This window comes from Penicillium mononematosum (genome assembly GCF_028829835.1).
Source record: "Penicillium mononematosum strain IBT 11891 chromosome Unknown utg000002l:1.0-8112719.0:1.0-8118358.0, whole genome shotgun sequence".
NCBI lineage: Eukaryota > Fungi > Ascomycota > Eurotiomycetes > Eurotiales > Aspergillaceae > Penicillium > Penicillium mononematosum.
The window spans coordinates 6,243,725-6,265,207 of record NW_026643272.1 but is presented as its reverse complement, the minus strand read 5'-3'; the positions used below and the strand labels follow the sequence as shown (position 1 = coordinate 6,265,207).

The following is a 21,483-nucleotide window of genomic DNA, read 5'->3' as shown; positions in this document are numbered from 1 at the left end:
CGAGAGAAACGCCAGACAATGCTTTGGCTTGATAGAACCATTCCCATGCCGTAGAGTAGGACAACAGTCTAGGCAAACCCGAAGTACTCACTGCCAGTTGTCACGGCCGTGTAAAGACGTTGACGGAGATCTTCGTAACTTTCGTACTCAGGAAGATCAAGCTCTGTTAAGAATAGTTAGTAAATTGCGCTAATGCAGCCAAGAAATGCGGAGAAAACTTACGGTTGAAACAGGTATGCGAGCTAGGAAGGCGATCCTTATGGCCATAGTCGCGATGGATGTTGAACTTGCTCACACCGTTCATACCCTCAAGTTCTTTGAAACCATTGAGAGGTACTTTACTGGTTCCAGTGACGAACTGCAAAAGCTTGGCACGTTCCTCCTTGTCGAATGAGCGGACGGCACGCCAGAACCACTGGATCTGCGAGGAGGACGCGGAGTAGTTGTGATACTCGGTGTTGTTCTTCCACTCGTCCACATCGATCTCAGGAAGACCAGAAATCAAAAGTTCCAGCTCTTGCTCGTTGAAAATGGAGATCAACTCGGGAGGAATGATTTCGTGGAAACCCTTGAGGAAGTTGTCTAGTTGCTCGCGAACCGATTCGACGAGGCGATATTCGACCACGCGCTGAACATACTCCTCCTTGTTCTCCTGTGTAACGGGAATGTCGCGACCACCGGGCTTCAGGTCGATGACCTGCTTCTCGCCAAAGTCATCCGTTTCAATGGCAAATGTCTCAGTAATGATATCGGTAATGTCGTTCTCCAGCATCCACAGAAGGGATTTGTAGTAGTCCAGGTCGAGCGTTTCCATGTCCTTGATAGACACGGATCGTCCGAGGATATTCTTGTAGACTGCGCGGCTGAAGTGACAGTCAAGAACACGGCCTTCGTACAAGGCCTTGCCAATGATCCGCCCGATGAATTTGAAGAACATGAGATGCTCCGAGTTGACGCCACTAAGACGATTGGGGTGGAAGGTAGTCCGGTCTGCGGCGACAGGGATGAACAAAGCATAGTTGGGGTTGAACATTCCGCGGGCAAGAACCTGGAACCATTCTCTGGTGACACCACCAGCATCGACACCCTCCTCGCCATGGAATCGTACATTCAATTTGCCATACTTCAACTCATCTGCGCTCTTGAAGTACAAGGACTTGAAAGAGTCAAGGAAAACCTCAGATCTGCGCACAGAGAGCTGAAGAGGAGGATGAGGGTGGCGAGGCTCGGCGCCACGGGAGTGCACACGCCGAGTAAAGTAGTTGCGCTTGTTGTCGAATTCCAGGACCTTGGGGTTCTTGACCAATAGGGAGAATGTGCCGCTCATCAGGCGAGGGTTCTGGCGGACGAGCTCATTGAGAATCTTGCGATGTTCTTCGGTGAACCTGAAGAAGATGTTTTCCATGCTGAGACCAGCATCAGTTGGGGCGCTGCTGTTGACTGACAATTCGCGGCTATTGCGAGACAGCGGCTGGTCCTTTAGCGTGGTGTTCTTGCAGACGACCATCAATGCCTCAATGAGAGGGAGGAGAATAGTTGCCACGTTCAGCATATTTTCCTTCTGCCGAATGACAGTCAAGCAGTCGCTCAGCTTGTTCCAAAGCGGACCGAAAGTAGCGCTTTCATAGAGCTTTTTGAGCACATCCTCCTTGGGAGCGGATGGCTCAATATCCTTGAGCTTGTCGGCTCGTGCCTGGTCAAACAGATAATCAAGCGCGGTCAGGATACGTAGTAATTTCGCCTGGTCTGAGCTAGCTGGGGAGAACTTGGCTAGAGCAAGACCTTGCATGTCGGTACCAGTCCTGGCCTGGTGGATATGAGGGAGAAGATCCTCCAAATCACCCAGGATGGTATCGCTAAGGGCCTGCGCTTGAGCAACCAACTCATTGCCGATCACGTCTCTAGCTCCAGGGATAGCGGAAAGATTGTTGATGGTGGAAAGTGTATCGCGGAATGTCTTGCCATTGCACTCACGAGCCGCGAGGATGTGGACGACCAGTCGGAAGTTGTGATCCGGAACGACAGGAGGCTCGATGGTTCGCTTCTTGCGCTTCTCGTCCACGGCGGGCTCCTTGGAATCTTCAGGTTGCTTGGCTTCAGCTGAAGTAGCCTCTTCAACCTCTGCGGTCTCTTGGCCAGGGGCTCCAGGGGTTTCCACAGTGGGAAGCGGAGCATCGGTCATGGATGTGTCCATACTGGAATCGGCAGCCTCGGCAGCTTGATCGGCAGGCGCTTCGATTTGAGGTCTCTCCGGCTCCTTGCCCTTGCCCTCTTCCTGTCTCTCCTTCTCACGACGGAGGAGAACGGTCAATGGCTGTGTGATGCTGCTAAGGAGGCTGGACAGTTGCTCCATACAATTAGGGCTTTCCATTATCAACTTGCGGTCAAGAAGAGAAAGCAGGGCATTCAGAGCAAACTTGTTAGCTCGGTTTTCTTTGCCTTTGCCCTTGCGCAAGGACTTGAGTTTACCAGCTGAGGCAGAGTCATGCTCTGTCAGGAAGAACCAAGCAATGTGGGGGTTGAACTGCGAAAGGAAAGACAGCGCGGCGATACATTGTTGGATGACCATAATTGGGGTCACTTCGCTGCTGACGCTCGAAGCCGTTTGGAGAGCGAGTGTTCGCTTAGCCTGCGGCGTCTTCTGTATTCCTGGTGCCTTTGCACGCAGAGAAAGATGAGAAAAGCTGCGTTCAATCGCAGTGGAATCGACGCTGCCATCCTGCAAGATCGAAAGAAGAACGCTGATCACTTCACTCCGGTTCTGGCGGTTCTCGCAAACATTGTGAAGAATATCATTCAATTGATGGCGAGCGTTGCCCTGGAGAGGCATAAACATCAGGCGTAGAAGGGTTGCAACGCCAGCCTTGTCGAGCATTTGAACAATTTGGCGTCTCTGTTCTTTCTTTGGCTCTTGACCTGCAGCAGGCTCAATTCTCTGCCGGGGATCAATGGCACTCAGGTCACCGAACTGGGCCATGCGTCGGCCGCTACCGCCCATACCACGGGCCTCGGTCACGTACTCTGGACCCAAGGTTGCGAGAACATCCTCGGGCTGATCTGCCAGAACAGCCTGGCGCAAAGAGGGATCGAGAGTGGCAAGGAAGCTGACAGCATCCATTTCTTCCGCCGGTTGAGTGCTAGCTGTAGCGCCAGCACCACCAGCAGCGGCCGCCTGTCGTCGCGCGGTCTCACGTTCCCGCCGGCGTCGATCGGCAGCTTCTTGTTGCAGCAATTCTTCACGGATCTCAGCAGGCAAGGCCTCAAGGAATTCTTGGTTTATCTCAGTATCCTCCTCACCCGCGGCGGCAGCCTGTGACCGATGTTCAGCAAGCTGTTGCATGATGACTTCCTCCCGAAGTTCCTCAGGCAGAGCCTCCAGATATTCTGAATCAATCTCAAGACCTGTGATATCAACTTGACGGCCCCTGATGTTCGTGTAGACTCGACGAGCAGGTTCAGCGGGCTGCGCTTCGGGTTGAGATGGGCCAGCTGTCTCAACTGCAGTATCGGTTTCTTGGACATCTTCCATGGGCTCATCGACCCCGGCAGCTCGACGCTCGGCTTCCTGTTGTTCTTTCTCTGCCTGTAGTCGGGCATTTTCTTCCTCCTCCTTTTGCTTAAGTTCGCGCTGTTTTTCTTCGGCGGCAATGCGATCCTGGCGTTCTTTTTCAGCCCGTTCGGCTTGAAGACGTTTGCGTTCCTCTTCTGCGAGCTTCAGGCGCTGCTTCTCCTCCTCCTTGGCAGGGGAACCAAGAGCTTCAGAATGGTGTTGATGATGCGCTGAGTGCGATCAGAATACGGGCTGCTGAAACTAATGCGGGCCTCTTCTTGCCAGCGGTTTCTGGTGGTACCAAGACCAAACTTGACGGCAGTGTGAGGGTCGTCGCCGCGAGTGCGAGTTGGAGGGCCTGCTCCTCGGGGGATTCCAAGCATATCTTGGATACGACCAGGCAAGACTGCCCGTCGGTCGACATGGACATGAATACCATCAGGGCGAGTGACAACGCCGAAGCCTGGTGCCGCCTGTCCACCAATGGCTTGCATAATGGCATTCATGAAGCTGATTGGGCTATCCATGGCAACAACCCGGCCACCTGCAGGGTCCATAGTCTGGCCCCAATCGGCGAAAGGATCAGCAGCAGCCCGAGGTGGAACGGCAGGATCTGGGCGGTCAGTCCGGACAAGAAGAGGATTAATGCCATCGTCGTTGGTGCGGGATGGGATCTGGTTTCGGTGGACACGGTGGTAAGGCTGGATAGGAACAAGACCAGATGGGCGACCCGGCATGATTTCAGTGACGGTAGCCCAAGCCGGTGGTGCGCCTCCGCGGAAACGGGATTGGGGATGTCCTCGGGCCATTGGAGGTTCATCGCCTTCCCATCCCCATGGCTCAAGAAGATCATCATCTTCTAAGCGAGTCAGCAATGATGCGAGAAAATCATTGGGAGCGTTGAACTCACCTTCCATATCCCCATAAGATCCTTGTTCCTCATCGAAGTCGTCCATGTCCTCGTCAAGTTCATCCATTTCATCTTCGTCTTCGACTGGACCGGATGTCAGCAACGTTGGCTGTGGCAGCGGGATCTGCGCCAGCAGAGTAAGGAGGAACAAACCGTCTTCATCGAGGTCATCAAGGATTTCTTCGTGAATGTCACCACCTAGGCCATCTCCATGAATATTATCGACATTGGAACCACTGAGGGCACGGAATAGGTCGCCAAGATGTTGGTCTTCACCTTGGTGTCGGGTGGATTGTCTCATGTCGGCCATTTCGTCTTCGAATTGGTTCATCATCTCGACCTCCTCTTCGTCTTCGGTCATTTCTTCACTTTCCCATTCGTCCTCTTCGCCATCTCCGAGGCTTTCGTTGTCTCGGTCACCGCCGATTTCTCCGTCATACATGTCATCATGCATGTCCGAATGGTCGTGGTCTTCATCGTCATCGTCCTCGTCCTCGTCATCATCTTCGTCGAGGATGACTTCGACTGCATCTCCGGAAAGACCTTCGATTGGACCCATGCCATCGTCATCTTCGTCACTGACGACTTCACCATCATCTTCAGCGACATCCTCGTCGTAGTCCATTTCTTCGTCGTACTCATCATCGTACATCTCATCGTCCTCACCCTCCGATTCTTCGGTGCTACTCTCTTCCTCGTCATGACGAGGTTCTAGCATGCCAAGAGTAGAATGGCGGAAGAGGTCAGGTGTTTCCTCGCGTTCATCTTCCATGTCAGAAACGGAAGTTGCCGACGAGATATCATCGTCCTCGTTATCACCTTGGATAGTGATGTCCGAGTTCTCGCTGAGAAGTACGGCAGTCTGGGTAAGTTTATTCAGTGGACGAAGAATATACTTGATGACACGCCTGGAGGATGGGAAATTCAAGTCGACATCGGCGACCGACGAAGTGAGCGCGGGGATAAAATTCTTTTCAAACATGGTCTTCGCGAGCTGCCTGGTTGAAGTTGGGAAGCCCGCGTCGTTAGTGAATGAGTAGCCGCTGAGCATTTTATCGAAGAGGTCAGCAAGAGACATGAGCTTAGAATACTTGGCATCTAGGGGTTCGGTAGAGGCCATAGCATCTTTGTAGGACCGGAGAGCATGCTCCAGCACAAAACGGCGGACAAAAGCAAGCTCAGGCTCATCGTCTTCATACTTTGGCTCAGTACGACGCTTGCCAACGCCGCCAAATTCGCCAGTCTTGGTGCAAAGCGCAACAAGCACTTGCATAGTCCATGTAGAGGTGATGCTGCGCTTTTTGAACGCCAAAGACTCATCATGCTCCATGGTACCGAGCGGAACAAGCACGTTCAACATGTAGTTGAGGACACCAGAGCGCGGTTTGGAGGGCGTAGTGGCCAGAGGATCAGCCTTGCGGGAAAAGTTGATGAACTCAACCTTGGTCCGGTTGTAAGAGGAAAGAAGTTCCGTCAAGCACTGAAGGAGCAAGCAGCGGTAGATGTAAATCGGATGGTCATCTGCCTTGAATTGGGGCTTCTCTGCCTTCTTGGCACCGCGAGATGCTTGTGCTTCGGCAGTGCTCGCAATTGAAGGTGTTGGCTCGTCCACAGCCATGTCAACGTCAGTTTGAGTATCGGATTGGTCAGCTGCCTGCTCTGGGAATTCAGGACCGGCTTCTTTGTCGTCCACATCCTTGTAGGATAGAAGCTCCGAAAGCAGGTAATGAATAACACCATCCGGGTTCTCCACAATTGGGGCTTTGAGTTCGGCACCCTTGATTGGAGCCTTGCCCTTGTCCTCTTTGCTCTTGTCCGCGTCCTCGGGAGCAGATGTGTCGCCTGCTGCAGATGATTCTGACCTGTGCTCTTCGAGAAGAACACCGGGCCTGCCTCGCTTTTGCTGACGATCTTTGTCGGCCTTTAATCCAAGAACCTGTGGACGTTGGTTGTCATATCGGAGTAACCGCAGCTTTTCGTTTGTAACCTCCACAAAGATATCAGGAGCTCTCAGCTCGAGGTGCTGCATCTGTCGTACATAGCCGCTCACGTCGATCTGACGGGTAGTCTTAGACTCAAAGAAGGCAACAATTTCGCTCCTCATGATCTGCCGGATAGTAGCTTCATCCTCGACGATGTGACGAAGGATCAGCATGAAGGCGCTTTGGAGTTTCTCATTTGTAGCACTGGAAAGTTGCTTAACCATCACAAACAAGCGCTGAAGGTTTCGCTTTTCACCAAAGCGGGCGGCAATGCTACGCTCGCGAGTGAGAATGACAAGGACACGGCAAATGCAGAGTGCCAGTGTGTCATCCTTGCCCACTCGGGGTAAAATCTCGACAAGAGCTTCAAATAGCCGAGTCTTTTTCTCGAGGGCAACAAAGGGCTCTTCAAGACGGGCTGGTTCATTGCCGGTGGGGTTGGGATCATCAAGACTTGGCAGGGGCCAGGCGACCTCAGGGGGCCGACAATCATCAGACAACAGCTTCTCAAGAATAAGCAGGACATGTCCAACCCAAGGGAAGGTTTCTTGTTCGGCCTTCTCGGGTGTTGGGAGCTTGATAAATCCAAGGAAGGTCGAGAAGCAATCTTTGAGCTCTTCAAGAGTGGCGCGGTACATGTCACGATCTTGAAGGGTCAGTGCGAGAATGTGTGCATAGGCCGCAATCTTTTTGCCAGCTGTGTGGAAGTCTTCCATCTGCAGGGACACTAAGGATTGAACGAGAGTCTCTCCAATGTCGCGACGGAAGTTAACAGGCTCGCTATGCTTCTTGATAGCTGAGGTGATCAAGTCAGACAGCTCGAAAGAGACATCATGGTGTTCGTTTAGAATGTCCAGGGCGCGATCGATCAGGTTTGACCGAATGTTTTGCCTCTCTGCATCCAGATCTTCGATTGTGACCATGTGGCGACGTCTGGCCGGTTCTGCCTGGGAGGCCCCGGTAGATTCAGAGGAGCTTGTCCCGATATTACGACTCTCGGACCGATGCTGGTTCGATGACTCCCCTCGGTCATCGCTATCCATGTCATCATTGTCGTTGAGAACATTGTCTAGAGCTCTAGCCAACCCGTCGTGCATGTCGGAGTCAACATCGCCGCCGCCGAAAGGAGAACGTTGCATCCCGTCATGTCTGCTTGCTCGAGCCAGAAGCATTTGGAGTGTTGCAGCGCCGTCTAACGGATTGCCGTTATTGAAAGGTTGAACCTCTCCAAGACCATGGTCCTCGATGGAGTCGAGGCCGGAAGGGGCCTCAGGTACTCCGGTTTTGATATCGCCGGGACCCGGCGGGACCCTGGGAGGGGCTCGTAGCCACTGTTGCGCCTTACAGTATTCCTCAGCCGCCATCAAAAGATTGTTGCAACGATAAAGGGCTTCCTTGTTAAGATCAGAATCCATGAACCCTTTCTCGAGCAAGGCAGTCGCTCGTTCCGTGTGCACGACGAATGGCTTCTTGGGCACCTCTACCAACATGGGTGGCGTATCTGCTCTACGAGCAGCGCCAGTCTCATATTCCCCATCCAAGGAAGACCGCATGATATCAATCAATAGTCGAACAATTGGACTCGATGATTGGGTCGCAAAGTCCGAGTTCCACATGTCTTTGGCCATGGGCAAAATCTCCATGCGAAGTTCCACCAAGAGTTGGCCTGGCTGGAAATAATCGGGACGGTCTCGGTCCCGTTCAGGGTGGGAAGTCAAGGCTTGTGTCTGGCTAGAGTCCACGATGAATTTCCCAGCAGTGAGGTCTGCGAACAATCCAAGAATGATCTTGATTCCACCGTACCCAGATGCAAGCCGGTCAGCAAGCTCTTTGTCCTGGTCGGGAATGGACTCCGCAGATGGAAGGGACTTGATGTCGGCCAAGAAAACGTCACAGATGTCCTTTAACACTTTAAGGCCGTTGTTCTTATTGAATGAGATAAGAACTGAAGTCAAGTAGTTAGGAGTTGGACGCTCTGCCGAGACTTCATAGAGAAGGTGCGAGAAGTGAGAAAGAATGACAATGAGATATGCGAACCGGTGCTTGGTGCTGTCACTCGAATTGGCAGGTTCGAACCGCAGTTGGCGAAGAATACCTTCAGCAATGGCGTCTGAGACCAGCATAGCATTCGCTTTCTGTTTCTGAAGCGGATCTGTTCGTCTCTTGCCGATAATACCGAGTCCGAGGTTGTGCAAGAAACCGGTAATCGAGGTAGGCAGAGCGCTTAGAATATACCGAAGCGTACGCGCGTTCTTGAAAGCAGGACACTGTTCATCAACTTCGGTGTCGTCTTCTCTCGAGCCCTGGCCCGGCTGAGCCGGAGCAGTCTCTGGTGCACCAGTGCTCTCCTGTTGAGGTTCGGCGCCAGACGTTGCTGAAGGCTCGTGGGGGTTCCCAGTAACAGGAGAAGCCTTTGACTTTCCAGAGCCATGCTTTTCAGCAGAGGCCTGTGTAGCTTTCAGCCACTTCTCAGGGATGTTCTTCTCTAGCAAAATTCCTTCCCACACGCAAGAAGCAAGAAGGTTGCTCAACGAGGAGATCAGGGAACAATAGTGGTCCGTAAGGTTGGCTTGGCCAAAGATGGAGGTAGGTTGACCAGCGCGAGTTTGGTACAGTGGCGACGCGAAAACCTCACGTAGGACGTCGGTGAGGAGAAGAACGGCATTCAAGTGCCTCACGAAGAATGTACCAGATTTAGCAGCAGCCGTAGGCTCAAGAGCCGGTTTCTTGGAGTCTGCTGGTTTAATCAATTCTGTGAAAAATCCGGACCCAGTGGGTGCAGTCCAAAAGGCCGAAAGATTGTCCACTGCTGCCTGTGCGCGTCGAAGGAGACGGGAGCACAAGGTGCGGCTTCGTTTCCGCGAGCATGTGAATGAGCACGGTGATCTCTTGGTTGGCGTTGGTGCTGTGGAAATCAAATGCCAAGCTTTGGAGTGTGGCAAGATCCAACAAGAACTCTGTGCCGCCGGCGAGGATGAAGGATGTGCAGTTCGTCTGGTTCTCGAAGAAAGCGCCCAGGAACCGCAAAGCTGGGAACAGGTAGTCCGTAGCCGAGAGACCATGGGCATCCTTCTCTTTGGGCTCGAAGTCGGGGCCCGGCGAAGGAAGAACATGGTCCAGATGCCCAACGACAAGCTTAGCGCCGTTAGGAAGAGTGTCCGCGTTGAGCTGGGGAGCACCAAACGAGGCGGGGTCGTCTGTGGGTGCATCAACGGCTGTACCGATCTCTCGGAACAATGAAAAGACATCTCCTAAAAGAGTTGTTTTGCCGTCCACATCTTGAGTCCACATCTTTGTGCCCATACCTAACTCCCATGCCTTGACTCGCCCAAGAATGTTGACACGAGTAGCCATTACGAGAACGGCAGACATAATAGAGGTCTTCAATGCCGGGTGGTGTCGGACAAGCTCATCAAAGGTTGTGCCTAACGAACGAACCAGTTCTGGGTCATCCTTCAGGCATTTGACATGCTCAGGGTTCTCAAAGATCTCGAAGAAGCTGTCCAGTGCGTCGGAGGACTGGAAGAGGTCCAAACCGGAGGAGTTCAAGCAGATGGCACCAAATGCACCAGGGATACAAGCAAGAGCATCGGCTGCGGGCATTATGCCAGGTGCAAGAGGGGTGTCCTGGGGTCTGACGATAGGATATTCGCGATCTTTCTGCTTTTCCTCAGACTGGATAGCGGCTTCAGCGCTGGGCGGTTGAGTGGCGGCGAGTTCGCCCTCAGTCTCGGGCTCAGTCTCGCGGTCTTCCGGCTCGACGGCCGGCGGCTTCTCCAGCACGTGGAGTTCACGGCCCATGACGGCAGAAAGAAGGCTCTTGCTGAGGCCAGCCTCGGCAATGACAGCATAACTAGTAGGCTCGTTGTGAATGAAGCTGCTGAGAATGTTGACAGCATTGCTCCAAACATGTGAGCCGAACACTCGAGCATTCTCAAATACAAGGCGAAGAGAAGTCAACAGCTGAGGCGAATCAATCAAGTTTCGTAGAACACGATCGAAGCCTCCGCCATTGTGTTGCATGATATGGTTCACGAAACGAAACATCCAGCGCAGGGTCTGCTGTTGGAAGTAAGGAATCTGATAGTCAATCGAAGGGTTCTTGTATTGAGCAGGGAATCCATCCCCGCGATTGACCTTCTCAAACGCGGTCTTGGTCTCGTGGTCAATCAGATCAGACATGGCATCAAATCCTCTTGCCGTTGTCAGTGTAGCCAGTGCATCCCGGACCGCATGCACAAATGTGTCAAGGAACTCCATGATGCGGGAATAAACTCGGCGGGACTTTTCAGTCCGCAGATTCAAAATATCAACGAACATGGGAATCAGACCTGCTGCAACCAGGGTCTCCGGTGTACGTGTGCTCGAACTTGGGAGAGTGCGTAAGAGTGCAAGCAAAGCATCTCGCCACTCATCGTAGTAGGCATCATCCGGGTCGTTGTTCTCAGGGCCTAGTTCGTTGACCATTTTACGGGTCAGGAACATGAGAATTCCATGGTTGACATTGACGCTCAGAGCTGCGCAGACATCAACAGCACGAGTCTTGTGCTTGGCCAACGCATCCAGTGCCTGGATCGCCAAAGTTTGAACAGACCGGGAGACCTCGAGGTCGCCACTGGCACCGAGATGAACAACTTCAGCAAGCTGGTAAGCAAGTTGAAGACGCTTCGGTTGTTCGAGGTCGGATTGTAGAACCTTTGACTGGAAGGTACTCTCCGGCTGCACATGGGCCAGGTTGGTTACTGCTAGTGCCTTAATGGAAAGGATCTGTTGTCGCGTGGCACGGGATGCTGTCAACGCCTTGGCGACTCGGAGTTTTTGAAGCAACTCATATTTTGATTCAAGTGGCAGATGAGGCAAGTTGGCCGCAAGAAGATCTTCCACTTTCGCAGTTGAAACCTTTGAATAGGGAAGCTCTAGGACTTTGCCTCGCGTGGCCTCTTCCACCTTGCCACCGGGAACAGCTGGTGATTCGTCTCCATTTGAGCCCTGGGTGGAATGAGGGGTGGGGTGTGTTGCACTTCGTCGCAATGGGGTTGGTGTGGTCGGAATGTGCGAGCCCTGCTCTATTTGGCCAGCTTCAGAGGTCGTCCTGGCCTGTTCGGAGCCCGAAGGATAGTAAAGAACTCGGACATCTCCCCATTCCTCCCAGCCATCGTCATCACGCACGAGGGAAACCAGTTCATTGGCGTTAACTTTTGTCTGGGCTGTATTTTCTTTCCCTTTGGCTAAAACCGCGGGGGACGCGGCAAATGGTGTTTTACTAGCGATGACTGGACGAGGAAAAGGAGCTGCAATCTTCTGCAACTTTTCGAGGTCAAGAGCATAGTGGGACTGCAATACGGACTGTTGATGGGCGCCACGCTGGCGAGAGTGGTACCGTTGGGCTAAGCAAAGAGACAGCCGCAATGTAGATTGTAGGAGAGAGAGTGAGGTGGTATTCAATAGGTCACCCAGGCGATCGCTGCTGCTGTATAGGCTGCGGTTCCCACATTTCTCGAGCAAAAGACGGGAGAAATCAAGAACTGCTTCCACAAGCTCTCTATCTCCTTCAGGGCCGTATCCTAGGGCATTTAGTTTTGCATCGACACCCTCTGCTGGCTTTTTGCTCTCATCGGCCGAGTATGATTCCTCCAGAACACTGCGGGTGAACAGCTGCGTCTGAGGGCCAGTATTCAGGAAGTATTTCTCCACAGCAGAAGCTAGAATCTCGTCGAATCGGTCCAGGACATTGATCCAATGGTAGAGATCACCGCGTGGGAACGGCCATAGCTTAGGGAATGTGCTGAGAAGCGACGGGAGCTCTGGAACGGGAAGACTTGTGGCATGCGCTATGAATTCTTGCAAAAAAGGTGACTGTGATGAAAGGAAAATTTTTTAGTTGGGTTGCACATCAGGCCGCCGGAGAGTAACTTACGATTGTAGCCTCATGCTTTTGGCTGGCTACCTTCTTAATTCTCCCCATGATAACGATCGGTTGACCAGTCAAACATGAGGGAGTTTAGAGATTCCAGGAGGGTTGTCTCCTAGATAGGGTGGTGTGAGAAGGTCGTAAAGACCAGTGTCGCGGAGGAAGCGCGAAGATGCCTTATGACGTTTTTGGTGATGCTTTGCTCCTCAACGAAAATCGAATCAACTCAACGTGATGAACACCTGAGCAAAAGTTCCACTGTCAATAAAAAGCAAGTCAAAGAGATGCTAGATCGAATTTACCATCCAATCGTGAAGAAACTTGAGTAAGAAAGCTCAACTGAAGAGCTGAGAGAGATATCGGAAGCTGGTCAAATTAAGGGAAAACGGGTGCAGGTCGTTATCCCTCAAGATTTGACGTAGAGCTATTAAGATGGATATGTCAAAAGGAAAAGATGGCACAGGAGGGGTTGATAGAAAGAAGAGGGAAAGGACGAGCAACGTGAAGAGAAGCTGGTCTTGCCGGCAGAAGGCAGACGGGCGGAGCGGTTCTCTGACTGATTCCCCGCTGGGCCTCAGGCATCGACTGTCTTTTCCACTTACATCTTCAAAATTGTTTTTAGGCAATCTGATGCAACCTTCAATGTTGGAATTGTCGGATTTTATCTTACAGAGAACTACAGTGAAATATACTTGAATACATTCTCCCAGTTATTTTTGAAGGAATGTGGGACTTCAGAGGAAAGAGCCAGCTCCAATTTTATTGATGCGCGGTGAGCCACATGTCTAAGAACAACGCATACATGCTATACAAACAATCAGCCCTAAAACATTACAAACATCTCTCAAACAAATTTCACATCCTCTGCAATTCTCAGATATACAGTTTTTACTCCCTCCTGGCAGGCAGATCTCCGTCCCATTGGATTTTCATAGTCATGGGGAACGGAGAGAAGCTGCTGTGCTCGGCATCCATATACATGGCGATTCCTCCCAGTCCATCAAGCCTCTTCAGATGGCCTTGTGGCCCGGGGGCACGACGGACATTATCCAGTCGCCCAAGAACTTTGAGCATAGTGGAAAGCGCGAGAGGGCACATTTTCACGCCCAGGCATTCGTGGGGACCGAAGCCAAAGTGAGTGTACAGGCTCATATCGCGGTCAAGACGGACCTTGTCGGGATCGGGGAAGGCAACAGGGTCGCGGCCTGCAACAACCTATATTTTGTACGGTCTATTAATATCTGGGATACCGAGAGGGAAAAAAGAAAAAGGACACCAAACAACTTACCAAGTTGCAAATAATCTCTTGGCCAGCTTTCAGAGTGACCTTCTTACCGTTATCGTCAACCACCGCTGGCTTAGTGGCAAAGCGTGGCAACGCCACCGAGCATCGGAGTCTTGCTCCTTCCATGAAGCTGTATCCAGTTAGTATGGCGCGTTAAATCCTGACTCTTGGTATGTGAAGAAACTTACTATCGCACAAGAAGCTCATCAGCCTCAGGAGTGTCCTCCCTAGACAAGCGCTGAATCTCGGCCAGATGCTCCGCCGCTTCTTCGGAAAGGTAGTAGTCGATGCATTGGGAGAAAAGCTGGCCTTGGTTGGCAACCAATGCACCAGCTGTGGGAAGAATGTGCGACCACACAACGTCCTTAACCGGCAGCTGGCTGTCAAGTAAGCGTTGGATCATGTGGATACCATATTCACTCAAGATGTCATGGCGGTGTAGGCGGTTGACCAGGTTGGAAATAAATCCAGTCTTAGCAACTAGTTCGACGTTGGCTAGCGTCAACTCGCCCAGCTGCTGTGCAACATTGCGAGCAGTCTGGCAAAGCTGCAACGACTTGGACACGTCAACGTCGTAGAAGATAGAAGCGAAGATGACGGCCAAAATCTGGTACAGTTCCTGCTCGCTGAACACGCCTCTTGGGTTTGACTCTGTCTTGAGAGATAGGGAGAAGACGTTGGCACAGAAGTTAACTTGAGCAAGAACGGCAACATCACGAACGATGTCAACCTGATTGACGCCAGCAACCTTGAAGGAGTTTCGCTCGAGGAGCTTCAGAGTAATGTCCTCGTAGAAGGCCTTCACTTCTGATTCCCACTTATCACGGTGCAGAGCAGCACCGATCATCTTTCGAGATGCTGCGTTGGCTGGGAGATCACCCGACAAGGCGAAGTCTCGGCCATAAGGGCGGCCGCTATTCTCCATCAAAAATTGAATCTTCTCACCCCACACTACCTTGAAGCCTTCTTGGTCCTTCAAGATCTTTGTGCAAGCAGAGTGGGAGTTGATGAAGAGGGGTGGGGCTTTATAAAATGGTCGGTCAAAGCTATAGGTTTTAACCTTACCAAGGCTGGTCAGAATCTTCTTATTCTCATCGGGCACAACCAGTGGGAAGTGTGCGTAAACCGAGTCGCCGCGGAAATGATTGGGGAAGGCCTTCAGGATCAGTTTGTAGAAGACTTGACCACCGTCAACAGAGACATCATTGTTGATCTCATTGAATGCCCAGTTTGTGAGATGCTTCGGTGTGAAGTCGACAGTATAGAAGCGATCGCCACGAACCAAAGCAACCGCATCCGAGAGAATGGCCCTCGAGGTGGTGAAATTGGTGCATAGACCACTACCCGGGGTCATAGCCTGTTTGGTCTCTTCGACAACGAGGCCAGGGTACAACTCGACAAGGTCGGGATGGTCATAGAAATGCTTAAGCTGGTTCGCGATGTACGGGTCTGGATTGATCTCCTCAAAGGTTTGATGAGCAGCCAAACCAAAGTACTGACGGAATTCGTTCAAGGTAGCCAAATTCCAAGAGCGTGCCTGCTTGATGCCGAGAACCTCGATGCCTCTGAAGACATCTGGCACATTCAAAGCACCGAAAGCTCCGGCAGGGTCCTCAACGCTCTCCTCGAAGATCTTGACCAAATCATTATCGTTGAACTTTCCATCTGTTTGGCGTTGCAATTTAGCGAAAGGACGTTCCTGGGGATCTGCAGGGAGTTTTGATTCCCATTGGCGAAGACCCCCCTGTGAATTGCTGCATGCTAATCTCCTTCGGATCTTTCCCGTCAAATATTTCTTTATACATATCCTCTGACCACTTTTCGTCCCTAGACGAGACACAAGAATGCCAGCGATAAACAAGATTGAACTCGGCAGATACTTGGTTTCCGGTAGCCTGGGAAGGTGCCTCGCCAAGCAAGCCATCTTTGATATCGGCACGGGGATCCAAACTCCACAGACTGTCAGTTCGGTTGACGTTGAGGATGGTCCGGACATAGTCCTTCAGAATGATGTTAATATAAAGGCCACAAGTAACCAGTCTTGCGGTCTGGAAGAGGTCATTATCCCAGGTAGCATAAGCTTCGGCATTTGACTCATCCGGTTTCGTGAAACGACCACCTTCATTTATAGCTGCCAATTGAGTAACAACTGAGTTGTGGAAGCGGTTGAACATGATGAGAATGACACCAACGCCAGGGGGGAATCCCAAAACGCGCTTGGTTGAGAAGCAGTCAGGCTTCAACTTTCCATCCTTGAATGTTCTAACTGTATCCTGTTCTTTCTGGTTGTTACCATAAAGCGGAGACAAATCCAAGTACGAGGATGTCAATGATTTTGTTTGATCCCTGGGATCCGTCTGGAACAAGTCTGGGATATGTTAGCCTCGGTTCTTCCGCAGATATCTCAACCAACGGACAATAACCTACCGTGGATGATAATAGAGGCAAGATGGAATAGCACGCTAGAAATCTTGTTCGGGTGTTCCTTGAAATTCTTCCGGGCCAAGAGACTATCAAAAAGAGCCTCCGGCTCCGGAAGAGCAACAGGCTGCATAGTCTTCGGTCGAACAGACCGTGCGTATGGAGTGTTAGCAGCACCGATCTGGGGCCAGAAAGTGTTCTAGGGTTGTTTAGCAGAGATTCTCAACCCATAAGGGGGGGGGTTCATACGTTTCCAGATCCATCAGCTTTCCTGTATGCCGCATCACGTCCAAGATAGCTGCATCACAAGTCAGTTACTGGACATTTTCCACACATACCAACATCGCTTTGCATGACTTACGAGATAGGCGGGTGCTCCAGATCACCCCACAACTGGGTGAGGAAGGTATTGGTCAGCTCCTTGCCATTTCGAGATGTCGAAGGCAAGCCAGAAGCAAGCTGCAGAAGAGTTAGAGTGTGAAAACGGCCAATTCCTCGCGGAAACACAAACCTGAATCACGCGCTCCATGATATAATCTCTGTCATCCACAGCCTTACCAGTCACAGCAGTTTTGGCCATGTCCGCCAAAGTTTTGGCATCTTTCAAGTCAAAATTGAGCAGGTCCTTAGCAAGGCCAGTCACGGTTGGCTCTTGTACGTAGCTGCCATCGCCAGTTTGAGTGGGCAGGGGGCAAGGCAGCAGCCACAACTTGCTCGAGCTGAGCAATCTTGCCGCTGGAGTTGGAATCTTTCTCAGCCATGGCGAAATCAGTTGATATGATACAATAGAATAGTACAGAAGAGATTCGAGTGCGAACTGTGAATAATCTGTTAGCTCCAATGTCATATATACCAGCGGAGTAGTATTCTGCGGCTAAGGGGTTTGGAAAACCTTGAGCCGGGGGCTGAACAGTGCAGGTAGAGGATGAACAAGAATAATGGAACGTCTAGTCGCCTACCGGTATATGTCAAGCACAGTTAGGTAGGGTGAGGTATCGAAGCAATAAGATGGACAACCGAGGAACCCCGTATATAGGGAAGCAGCAAAAGAGCACAACAATCACAAGGTGGTTAGGAAAAGAAGAAGTGAATCATCATGCGATCATTTCGGCGGAAATGGGATAGGATATAATTATAAGCCTCCCATGGGAATAATCACGGAGTAAGCCGAGGGCCATCAGCCGAGCAAAGCGTACGGCTGAATGCACATTCTGCTAGTCCAGCCGCGCCCCCATATATTGACCATTCTCAGCGCAAGGTGGACCTGGGTGAACGGGAATGCCCCACTGGCTGCTATGAGCAATCAGATATCTCTGATTCGTGCGTGCTATACGGGGTCGCCCCTGCCAAATCAAGTCTTACAGCATTTTGGCTTACTGAGTACGGAGTAGCGACTTATCAGATGGCTAGCGGATAACCCGGAATACTACTGCCTGGGTAACCTGATAGACATGAGCTATATTAGCATACTCAATGGTTCAATTTAGTAGTTTCGCAAGATGTGGTCAAACGGCACACTATGATTGGAGAAATGACAGCGGCTGAATGGGTCCGAAGATCTGCAAAGTAATGTTTTAGAGAAATAGTAATAGTAATGCCGAGGGGCTTGAAGGGGTTTGTTTCGATTGGCGATGCTGTTCGGCCAAACTCACCATGTAAAATGGAGCTGAGACCCGGGGCGATATCATTCGATTCTGATTTGACGTTACCATTTTGACGGGTACAGTAGCTTGTTTTTTCTCAGCTCCCACAAAACCCGACACTACCCAACGACTTTTCTGCCCCGCTATCGTGCATATTTGGGCCTCGTTAGCTCCCGAGGACGGGTCGTTTCAGCTGACACCCCAGATGACTTGGGAGGCTACGGAGTAAATATATAACTTTTGTTGTCCCAGTAAATTATAGCATTCAAGTTGGTCTTCTGAGGATATACTGCAATTAACAGAATGTGCCATTGGCGGGCCAGTCCAATTTCCAGTGAAGAAGACAAACGTCATCTGGGGCAACAGGCATAGCCACCCGCTGGATCGCCAAGGCGCACAGATTGTCGTACTTCTTACAAAAAACCCCGGTTCTCAGTAAGCTGCCAAGGCAGGTTGCCTTAGAAGGCCATCTCAGGAAAGCTGGGCTCGCCAGAAATTGAAATATTAGGCGTTGGACTTTTGGCCTCAGGTGTCAACACGTGATGCCAACCGAGGCCCGACCTCAGACTGCCCTGTTTTTTTTAGCCAAGTCGCGATTTCAAGTTCTCTTAGTGGTCCTAAATAACGCCCCATCGTTTAAGCATCATACCTGCTTGAGCTAATTTAACATCATGGCGGCTGATAAAATCACGCTCGTCGTTCAGCCAAGGGGTATGCATTCATCCATGGATAGCTCTTGTTTACCTAAAGCTCTCAGCAAGGCCAGAGAGCAAACAAAAGCATTGCTAATCTAAAACCAGGCAAACCCATCCGGAAGCTCCCCAAGGAAATTGAGATCCCTCTCAATGCGTCTAGTGAAGAATTGCATACTGCACTCTCCGCAGCATCCGGTTGCTCAACCCACCGGATGAGAATCACCAAGGGTAGCGATCACAGCGTGGTCCCGAACTCGATCAACACGACTATCGAGGACACTGGCATGCGCAATTCAAGCGTGATCTACGTCAAGGATCTCGGTGCGTGTCTATACCCCATATCATGGACAATGCAACTCCAACCCCTATCAGCGCACTATTCCCAACAGAAACTAACATATACTTCTTCAACCCAACAGGACCTCAAATTGCCTGGCGTACCGTCTTCATCATCGAATACCTCGGCCCACTCCTGATCCCCGCGCTCTTCCTCTTCCCACTCCGACCCTTCCTGTACTTCACCTACGACAAGCCCCTCCCCTCCCCCTCAGACCTCCAGCTCCTAGTCTGCGCGCTGCTGAGCGTGCACTTCCTGAAGCGCGAGTTCGAGACCATCTTCGTGCACCGCTTCAGCAGCGCCACCATGCCTGCCCGCAACATCGTCAAGAACAGCGCCCACTACTGGATTCTGGCCGGTTTCAACATCGCCTACTGGGTGTTCCACCCAGACGCGACTGCCGCCTCGAGTACCCCCAATCAGACTCTTGTGTATGCCGGACTGGCGCTGTTTGTCTTCGGCGAGCTAGCCAACCTGAATGCGCACTACATTCTGCGTAATCTCCGCCGCCCTGGTACTACTGAGCGAGGCATTCCGTCCGGATTTGGTTTCAGTGTCGTTACCTGCCCCAACTACTTCTTTGAGATCCTGGCTTGGTTGGGTGTTTTCCTCGTCAGCCAGTTGAACTGGAGTGTGCTGTTGTTCATTCTTGTTGGTGGATTGCAGATGTGGAGCTGGGCCTGGAAGAAGGAGAAGCGCTACCGCAAGGAGTTTGGTGACAAGTATAAGAAGAAGCGCGCTGTCATCTTCCCTGGCCTTGCCTAAGAAGTTAGCGGAGTGTTGAAGTCTAGGCTGGTATTGGCGAACCCATATGCTATGGCAATAGGCTGAGTAATTGAGTGGGTGGAGAAGAGGAAGAAAACCGATGCCTTGATTGACGGCTCGAAAGAGGTCCCAAGCAGCTTATCGATCGATCCTAGTTGTTATGATAAACGGTATGCGCTAATTACTGATATCATGAGGCGATGTATTATATTGGTATTAGACATAATAAGAGTGAATGATTATCGTGTTCCCTTTTGCAGCTATGCATACCAATCGAAAGCAAAAATAATGCCATATGTTGATGTCTCCAGACCACACCCCGACCAACCCTAGAACATTGTATCTGTGAACAGGAGAAAAATCCCAAGCAAAACGCCGACTCCCCATAGAAACAGTGGACTCCTAGATGCAAGCCACTTCAAGAACATTTAATCGCTCTGTGTCTTCTTCTCCCATTGCTTATAGTATGGCTCTAGTTCGCGGGCACAGTCCCGGCCCTCTGCATCATCGCATCCATGGAATTGGATAACGAGATCACCATCCTTGTACGTACCATCCAAAGAAGCACCCGGCGAGTCACTGCTATATGAGCTTAGAATGCGCTGAGGGACTAAGGCGGTTCGAGCAAGCACAGTTGGGTGCCACTGCATGATGTGATCCTAGCAGAATTTCGGTCAGAATCAAGGCCCTCAGAGCTCTACCTATAAAGAGAGTGCAATATAATAAAAGACTTGTCTTACCAGTCCATGGGTCTCCGCCTTAGCAAAGTTGTAGTTGCGGTAGAGCGGGTCAAACCAGACGTCCAGGAAGAAACGGGCGAACTCTCCATTCTTCAAGATAAAGCTCCCTGGGTTCAAATCTTCGCTGTCTTGGGTGATGATAAGGTCGACGTCCGCTTCCTGTTGGTGCGCAAACGTCTTGATGATACTATCTGGCGGCACAACGGGCACATCCTTCAACATCAAGTCTTCAAGACGGCCCTTCTCCAGAATGTGAGACTTGAGGGATTTAGTAGGGTTCATGATCAGAGCATTAGAGGCGAGATAGAAGAAATAAGCTGAGTGAGGATGTGTAGCCATGGCATGACGGGTGGCCGGTGCAACAGCCCAACTCATCGGGGCATCGCCAACGGCTTCGTCGTAATCCGACACGCTTGCGAAAAAGTTGGTATAGCCTGTCCCCGTGTCAGGGTTAGATCAAGTCCATTACGAAGGAAGCTCTTCCACACTGCTTCATAGAGGGGTTAATTACCATGACGCTTGGCATAATCCTCCCGGTTTGCGACGATCTTTTTGAGATAGCTCTCGCTGTACCGTTGACGGTCTAGCAGTGTGACGATTACCACACCAGAAGTACTCGCCGGAGCAACAACGGACGTGGAAGATGAGGAGTAGAGGTAGTGGAGGAGATAAATAATGGATAATACTGCGAATGCAAGGACAGCGATCGACTTTAATTGTTTCCTGCGATAGGATGGCATTCGAGAGGAACGGGAGAGTGGTAGAGGATGCGGGCTCCGCCGCGGAGGTAACGCGAACTGCATGACGGCGTGTGATTGTCCCTATGTGTTATACAATAAGGACAGTGCTTCTGGTTCAATCAAATCATAGTAAGAAAGAGGGCAAAGTCCAAGAGTATTGAAGAAAGAGACTTGAAGATCGACGCGGGTGCGAAGATCCCGAGACATGTGGCGTCCGAATGCGGTCCACCTTCTCGCCGCATTCCAACTTCCATTCGAGGTCCCGCATCCAGTTGGGAATTTATAATTAGGACATTGCAAATAATCGGGGATAACATAGTATCTATTACTTTCCTAGATACTGATTAGCTCAAATAGATTTCATTAGGCAAGGGTTATCAAAGAAAAAGAGAAGGCTGATATATTTTATAGATCGGCCCTGTCTAGTACTATGAACACATCTGAACACAACTACCTCCTTTGGCCATTTCTTATTTTTATTTTTATTTCCTTTCAAATACTAAT

General features: G+C 51.1%; 4 protein-coding genes across 4 annotated transcripts; 1 reads left to right on the top strand and 3 right to left on the bottom strand.

Moving 5' to 3' along the window:
* Window positions 1-68: 68 nt before the first annotated feature.
* Window positions 69-12,407, bottom strand: tom1 (E3 ubiquitin-protein ligase TOM1; the record flags this gene model as incomplete). The annotated part of the gene is made up of 5 exons (XM_057290945.1): window positions 69-163; window positions 223-3,756; window positions 3,813-9,179; window positions 9,250-12,298; window positions 12,360-12,407. The coding sequence occupies 5 exons, from the start codon at window positions 12,405-12,407 to the stop codon at window positions 69-71; spliced, it is 12,093 nt and encodes a 4,030-aa protein (XP_057152147.1).
* An 834-nt stretch (window positions 12,408-13,241) lies between these two features.
* Window positions 13,242-16,820, bottom strand: N7519_004168 (peroxidase/cytochrome P450 family protein; the record flags this gene model as incomplete). The annotated part of the gene is made up of 9 exons (XM_057290944.1): window positions 13,242-13,568; window positions 13,642-13,768; window positions 13,827-15,392; window positions 15,454-16,006; window positions 16,066-16,258; window positions 16,309-16,357; window positions 16,421-16,518; window positions 16,571-16,659; window positions 16,718-16,820. The coding sequence occupies 9 exons, from the start codon at window positions 16,818-16,820 to the stop codon at window positions 13,242-13,244; spliced, it is 3,105 nt and encodes a 1,034-aa protein (XP_057152146.1).
* Window positions 16,821-18,373: 1,553 nt separating this feature from the next.
* On the top strand, window positions 18,374-19,499 carry N7519_004167 (trans-2-enoyl-CoA reductase (NADPH) TSC13; the record flags this gene model as incomplete). The annotated part of the gene is made up of 3 exons (XM_057290943.1): window positions 18,374-18,413; window positions 18,503-18,718; window positions 18,817-19,499. The coding sequence occupies 3 exons, from the start codon at window positions 18,374-18,376 to the stop codon at window positions 19,497-19,499; spliced, it is 939 nt and encodes a 312-aa protein (XP_057152145.1).
* Window positions 19,500-19,927: 428 nt separating this feature from the next.
* N7519_004166 (putative alpha-1,6-mannosyltransferase subunit) lies at window positions 19,928-21,042 on the bottom strand (the record flags this gene model as incomplete). Its single annotated transcript, XM_057290942.1, has 3 exons — window positions 19,928-20,158; window positions 20,240-20,673; window positions 20,751-21,042. The coding sequence occupies 3 exons, from the start codon at window positions 21,040-21,042 to the stop codon at window positions 19,928-19,930; spliced, it is 957 nt and encodes a 318-aa protein (XP_057152144.1).
* Between the last annotated feature and the right edge of the window lie 441 nt (window positions 21,043-21,483).